This window comes from Spea bombifrons, chromosome 2 (genome assembly GCF_027358695.1).
Source record: "Spea bombifrons isolate aSpeBom1 chromosome 2, aSpeBom1.2.pri, whole genome shotgun sequence".
Classification (NCBI taxonomy): Eukaryota; Metazoa; Chordata; class Amphibia; order Anura; family Pelobatidae; genus Spea; species Spea bombifrons.
Window position 1 is genome coordinate 68,546,690 of NC_071088.1, and position 7,213 is coordinate 68,553,902.

At 38.1% G+C, this 7,213-nt stretch overlaps 1 protein-coding gene across 1 annotated transcript; it reads left to right on the top strand.

The window, feature by feature from the left end:
• The first annotated feature begins 574 nt into the window (after positions 1-574).
• On the top strand, positions 575-6,266 carry TRAPPC3 (trafficking protein particle complex subunit 3). Its single transcript, XM_053457191.1, has 5 exons — positions 575-746; positions 2,405-2,502; positions 2,851-2,950; positions 4,772-4,954; positions 6,002-6,266. The coding sequence occupies exons 1-5, from the start codon at positions 705-707 to the stop codon at positions 6,119-6,121; spliced, it is 543 nt and encodes a 180-aa protein (XP_053313166.1). The 5' UTR covers positions 575-704; the 3' UTR covers positions 6,122-6,266.
• The last annotated feature ends 947 nt before the right edge of the window (positions 6,267-7,213 follow it).

The window sequence follows — 7,213 nt, forward strand, 5'->3', positions numbered from 1 at the left end:
GCTTTTTCTTCAAACATACAAATTTTGTGGGGTCGTCTTATAATCGACCAAATAGCAAGCCATGTACCACTCCCACAAAAGGCGGTTTTTAAGTTTTGTTGCACCAGTATTAGCATGTTAGAGATAGGAGATGTGGAAAATAATATTTATATTTCAAAAGGTATTTACCGCTACATATCTGCTTATTGTTTCCTAACCTAATTGAAAATCTGCATAGATAAACATGATATTTATATAGTTTCCCAAATTCTTAATGCAAACAGCCTATGATAATGTATGCATTTTACACATCTGTGTGCGTGAGGGGTATGTTAGTTGTCTCTTTTCTCCTTATTCTCCGGCGCCCTCAGCTGCCTGTATATACTAAACGCACTCGAGAAAAAGTACTGAGCCCATTCATTCCCTTTTCATCTTCTTTTTTTTTTTTTTTTTTTTACAGCTTTTCCCATACTGCGGAAGTGCTACTTAAAGCCACATTACCCGGCGCACATCGCGCAGAACACGCTATGGCTACCGGGTATTGTAGTTTTGAACTATTTTTACGTCAATGACATTCAGGGCGTCGAAACTACATTTCCCTAAACGCTTTGCGGGGGTTGGTCGTCCGTGTTGTGGAAGACGAAAGCTGTCAGAGAAAGAGCGGTCGAACCTAAGCAGGATAATCTGGGTAGTGTGTGTGTATGCGGTGGAAACTTTAAGCAGCCATGTCCCGGCAAACTAACCGAGGCACCGAGAGCAAGAAGATGGTGAGGGGGCCTTTTAATAACCCTATTAGCGTATGGACTGTAAAACGGCGAGTCTTGGGCCCATTACTGGCATCTAGGGCTTGGCTACTCGAATTGCAACGCCGGAGAAATAGTTCATTCCGTGCATCGGTTATTAGAGGTTTTGTTCATCCGTACGTCAAGTTGTAGTGACAATGGAGCATATGTACTGGTAGCATTTGCAGGAATGAACCGTCCCTAAACGGGTGACGGGGGCTCAAGGAAGTGTGGGTGCTGTGAATCTGTAAAGGGAAGGCCTTATGTCCTATATGTGCCTTGGTAATCCTGGCCCCAAGCCTCATCTCCAGTTGGCAATAAGATTCTCTTTGCACTTGGCTTCTTTAGTCACCCCGAGGGGGGGGCATTCAGTCCAGTGGGGCAATCTACAGCTGGTAGACCATCTGGCAATTGTAGGGAGGCTAGATGGACTCATTAACCAGGCACACTTCTAAAGACCTATCCTGCAGTGCAGCACTGGCTGTAATACAGTTCTGTACCGTTGCCTAGTAACAGTTGGAAGTGGATTTTAGGCCTTGTCACACACATACTAGCTACATGTATAGGGGTGTTAGTTCATCTTATTATCTTTAAGCGGGCTATTCATCATTCTGACCTGGCCTTAATTACAACTGACGTACACTAAGCTATAGTGGCTTTATTGGGTTGGGTTGCTACCTTTCTTCTGTGCTTGGCATGTCCATGTAAATGCTGCTGTATAGACTCTCCCCTCCCGCATTGCTTTGTGTGTGCGAATGCCCCCCATACTCCTTGTATCCAGCTTTCTTGCAGTGTCTCGGTTTGTGACATTGCGCAATTATCACCTAACACTGTTTTTCCTTTCTCTCCATCTGCCTTCTGCACTCATTATGTAGTATTGGTATTTGCCATTCATTTCACCTACTGCATCTTTGCATCTCATGGTACGTGTCTTCACATGCTTTACCACACTGTTTCTGCCCTGCTGATCACTGTAGTTTTGCATAAAAAAAATAACATCTCTGGCACAACACTATGTGTAGGGCAGACAGCAGAAACACTTAATTGGTTTGCCCGGTGATTCCTTCACTTCTTCACATTTAGACTTGTGGGTAATATAACCCATTTAATGTGTTTTAATTTTTTTTTTTATTTATTCTAAAATTAGCATCCAAGGGTCAAGTGTGTGTGTGTATATATATATATATATATATATATATATATATATATATATATATTTATGTGTGTGTGTGTCTATAGCAGGTTTTAAAATGAAAGCTATTTTACCTAAACAATATATAAAATGTGTAGCTTATTATAAAGTTAATTTTCTTTTATTTATCAGACAATAGGCTTTGAAATATTTTTATTTTAGGATCTGCCATGAAAACTTAAAGAAAAAATAAATACTGGGAAGTTCACGTTATATTTGCTACTGTACAAACTGTGCATACTATTGCTGATATAAACTTTGCTATTTACTATAACAATCCCTGCCCCAGTTTCCCCAGCATGATCTTTTTTTCCTTCTTCTTCTTCTTTCTGAATCTTCCTTTGATTTGTTCCCAAATCGTCGTCCTAGAAGTGTGCTGCATGGTCATAATAAACGCCTTGGCCCTTTGCTGAATGTATTGTACAAATAATGATTGTCCTTTCTTGTTTAGAATTCAGAACTCTTCACTCTGACGTATGGTGCTCTTGTTACCCAATTGTGCAAGGATTATGAAAATGACGAGGATGTCAACAAACAGTTGGAAAAAATGTAAGTTCGGTGTTTTTACGGATAATACATTTTAAGGACGGACTTGTAGTTACAAGTGTCTTTGTTACCATTCCTTTAGATAAGAAAAGGACAGATTTGTTTCCGTAGTATGTAACACAAAGTGGTTGTTTTTTTACCAAGAGAAGTTTCATTTGTACCTTTAGCCTCTAAAGTGGCAAATAGCGCATGATTTATGAATATACTGGCAATTCAATCTATGAAATAAAGGGTCAACCTAACACAATTAAACCCATGTCACTTTGAGAAAACTGGTTTGCTTTTGATCTGCTGTTGTGATTATTTTGCCTCTTCCAGTGATTGGTTACTTTTTGTTATCCTTGTTCGCAGGGGTTATAACATTGGTGTGAGGCTCATTGAAGATTTCTTAGCTCGGTCCAATGTGGGCAGATGTCATGACTTTCGGGAAACTGCTGATGTTATAGCAAAGGTAACGGCACATCTCAGTGGTCTCTCCTTTCCTACGTTTAAATACTGAAATGTTTAACTTCCTGGCTCGAGCTATGTAAAAGAACTGGTATTTCAGTACAAATATTTGTCATAGCAATTGCATTATGTAAATATTTCCAGAGAAAGCGTAGAAAGAGATAAAAGCTGATAGAAGCCGATACCACACCTCAGATCACAACAGGCCAGGCAGACCCGTCTATGCTGAAATGTATTTTCTGATTTGGTTTTAAATAGCATGCATCTTGTGACAATTGTAAAAGTTGTTGTCTGAGAATGTCTGTCTGAGTAGTAGACATAGAGATGCTGCAGCTGATGTTGCTATTGAACCGGAGGACACCTTTGTAATTGTGGGTATACTAAAAACCTTGTCCAACGCACGCATCCAAAATATACTTGGACCTCACCGACTGGCTAGTTATTCAGCATCAGTTTTCCTGGTGCTCTAGGGAACACAAAAATATCCCCTGTTTTCGGTGTTTTTAAAACTTATAATCAAGATACTAGATGGTCATGTATGAGTATTCTAACATCATTGTGTCATGGGTTTTTAAATGATGCATTACTTTCTGATACAACGCTCTAAAAGCTCCCAGTGACAGATTTTTGGAAGGGTCATGTAAACAGTTAATCATTTTTCCGTTCAGACTTTTCCTTTTTAGATATTTGGCAGCTTCAGTGCAGCTCATCATATGTATTACACTAGCAAGAAATGTTGTACTTAAAGCCACAGTGTAACCTAATATGGTTTCATAATCTTTACATGCATCTTTGTTTCATATACTGTTTGTCAATATGCATGAAAGGAAAAAAAAGGCCTTATATTAGCCAGTCCTAAAACAGTATTTTATTTAACGAACAGGAATACATGTATTTTAACATTTTTAGTATCTAGTATGCAGTTAGTCCTGCTTTTGACAACATATGTTATATACAAACAGAAAATTGGAAAACCAATAGCCATTTTAAGGTCCCACCCCCCTTAATTCACAATGCACCTTACTTATAGAGTGCATCATAAAGGGGTGCCTAAAAAATGCTATATAGTGGGGTGCTACAATACAATACCGGTACCAGACCCTCTGCAGCCGGTTGACATCTGCGTGATGTGCGTAGACAACCTCAGTTGCTGCCTGGCACTTCCGCTGTCACGTCGGCGTTCCGTCATAGAAGCCCTGGTGGCGATCAGCAGCTAAGGTTATCTACGCCCATCATGCAGAGGTCAACTGGCAGCCAGAGAGGACGACACAGGTCGTCTGCAGCGCTGCAGGCAAGCAGCAGGGCTAAATGGGGGGAAAAACTGGCCGGCGGCTGGAACTGCATGTCCTGGTCATCGGGCGATATGATTTGCACGTCCCTGAGCTTAGTCTCGATTATAGGCCGCTCCCCCCACTTTATAGGCCACCCCCCCTAATTTAAGTCTTTAATCAAGCCAATACGGTATGTGTCTCTTCATAATGTTTGTCCTTTCTGTAAGCTATGATTTGGCAAACGCTGATGCATTATGATGGGGCTTTAAGGTCTGATATCATACCTAATATACCGCAATATTGTATTTTTTTTTTTTATTCTTGAGACAGCATTAAGAAAAGTTACATTTTCCAGTAAAGGTACAGTAGCTGCTGTGTCCCATCCTCTTAACAATGGGGATACTACTTCAAATATTTGTACATTGTACATATTTCTAATGTAGGGGGTGCAGTTATGCGTGTTTTTTTTTCTGCAGACTTAATTTGTTATTGTTTGCCGGTAATAAATCAAATTGTTACTATAGCCGTAAATAGTTTTTTTTGTGTTTGAGCAGGTCGCCTTCAAAATGTACTTGGGAATAACACCAACCATCACCAACTGGAGTCCTGCTGGTGATGAGTTCTCCCTCATCTTAGAAAGCAATCCGCTTGTTGACTTTGTTGAACTGCCAGATAATCATTCCACTCTTATCTATTCCAACTTGCTTTGTGGGGTCCTGCGGGGAGCACTTGAAATGGTAAGACCAGATCCTCAAGTTAGATTTTATAAATGGGAGTATATATAATCTTTTAAAATAATGCAACTGCATACGTTTTCACCTGGCAGCTTGTTTATACAGTAATGCATTAAGGAAAACTTGACCATAGTTAGCCATTGTTTCAATATTGTAGATTAATTTTATTAGTTTACAGTTAGGTATTGTAGTACATTTTATTAATCTTTTATACCACACAATATGACACAATTAGGTGTTCTTGTAAATTCTTGTCGTTTCCAACCAACACATCAGTGTCTAGTTTTTGAAAAGCAAAGTCATATTCTTCATATGTTTTTGGATTTTAGATGTCCCGTTAAGAATTTATTCTCAGTCTAAGGCATCAATCTGGAGCTTATCAGTGTTACTTTCTCCACGGATTGGTCGGCCAACAACACTAACCCAGCAATAGGTCCTTTTGCATGTTTGGACATAATATGTATTCATTTTAAGGGGCAAATTCATAAATGCACTTGACTAAAAACTTTGCAATTGGATTATTTCGATATCTCCAACTCTAGGAGAGAGGTGGCTTTAATCAAGTTTTTATGACACTCTTTTATAATTATATCCTGTTCACGATGTCCAAATTTAAAGTGGATTATTTATTCTAAAAAAGAGACTTTCTAGGTTGTGAAAGCTTACGTTACTCTATATTTTTGTTGAATGACTATATTCGTTTTCTTTATGTGAATATCCTAAAACCGGGTAAAGTCTGTGACACCTCCGTTTCAGTTATAGTGTTTTTATACTTTCATAATATTTTGCAGTGTATTGTTTTAGGAGCTCTCCATATCTCCTCCCCCAAAGAATGTGCTGAAAATATGCTGTCAATGTACTGAATGGTGCATGATGGATGAGGTCTTAGACAGCATCTTGTGACAACTTTATTGCCATGCACAAGATTCACCATTCAAGAGACACTTCCCATGACTTGTCCTGCCACGGCATACTAACGCTAATTGCAAAAAACTGACTACCCTTTTGTAGGTTGTTCACCCGAATTAACCAATGCAAATTCTTCTTCAGGTACAAATGGCAGTGGATGTGAAGTTTGCTCAGGATACATTAAAGGGAGACAGTGTCACAGAAATCAGAATGAAATTTATCCGGAGGATTGAGGACAACTTGCCAGCTGGGGAGGAGTGACTCTGAGACCAGAACTGTTTTTGAAAGTATCCCATCCAAACCATCAGTCTTACACTCTGTTTTTCAACTGGGTTTCTTCTACATTTGGGGGCTACAGTTGAAACCCTAATACTCGTACTTAACCATAAAAAAATGCATTTTTTTTAAATTTCATTTTTTTATTCCAAAACAAACATTCTGGGATTCAGCATTTTCTTTAGAAATACTGGCGGAAATTCACATTTTTTTAAAAGCTGCTTCGACATGGAAAGGTTAGGTGGCATCGTGTTCTGTAATTTATGTATGTGTTTATCAAGGTTCACCTTTAGTCCTGGAATCATATGCATATCTTTATAACATTTTAAATTATTACCCAAGTGTTAAGGCTAAAAATTACTGTCTTCTTTGGTTTACAAGCAACTCATGTGTGTGGACCAATGTTCCTAAAATATTTATTTGTATCAACAAAATAGGTAAAAACATTTATACATATTGTGCAGCATTCTAACATAAAAAAAGCTTTTCCCCTAGAAATGACCATTATGACAGGTTCGTTTGGATTTACTGAATTCAGTAGTAGAGTTATAGACGTTTAAGAAATGAGCCAACTTAAGCCCGCAGCTGTTCCGAGCACGAAAAAAAATAAAAAACAAAACCATTAGAGTGGAAGGAAGTCAGAGGAAATATCTCTATTTCCAGTGTGACTGTGTTCAAGCAATGTAAGCACCTTTTTGTTTTTCTGTTTGAGTTTCACATGGTAAATTCTGTTCATATACTTGGAATAGTAAGTCGTGATAGTATATTTGGAATAAATAACTTTAAAAAAACCCAAAAAACTAAATGGAAGATTTTTTTTCTGTGTGACATAAATATCTGCAGATGTATATTGCTGCAGTGCCAGTACAAAAAGTGTTTTGAATATGATTGGTATTTATAATTTGAAAAATAAGATGATGTTGCTTTTACATATTAGATTTGTGTGACCCTACAGGGTATTGTTTTTACCATATTGTGTGAATTTTGTTGGTTTTTTCTTGTATTTAGTATCTGTTTAAACTTAACTATCAATATTTAAAATAGCTAAAAAGGGACACTTTACCATTGTTGCTAGCA

Coding starts and splice junctions, on each gene's coding strand:
- TRAPPC3 (XM_053457191.1), top strand. CDS start 705: ATGTCCCGGCAAACTAACCGAGGCACCGAGAGCAAGAAGATG. Junction 2,503..2,850: donor AACAAACAGTTGGAAAAAAT/GTAAGTTCGGTG, acceptor CCTTGTTCGCAG/GGGTTATAACATTGGTGTGA. Junction 2,951..4,771: donor CTGCTGATGTTATAGCAAAG/GTAACGGCACAT, acceptor GTGTTTGAGCAG/GTCGCCTTCAAAATGTACTT.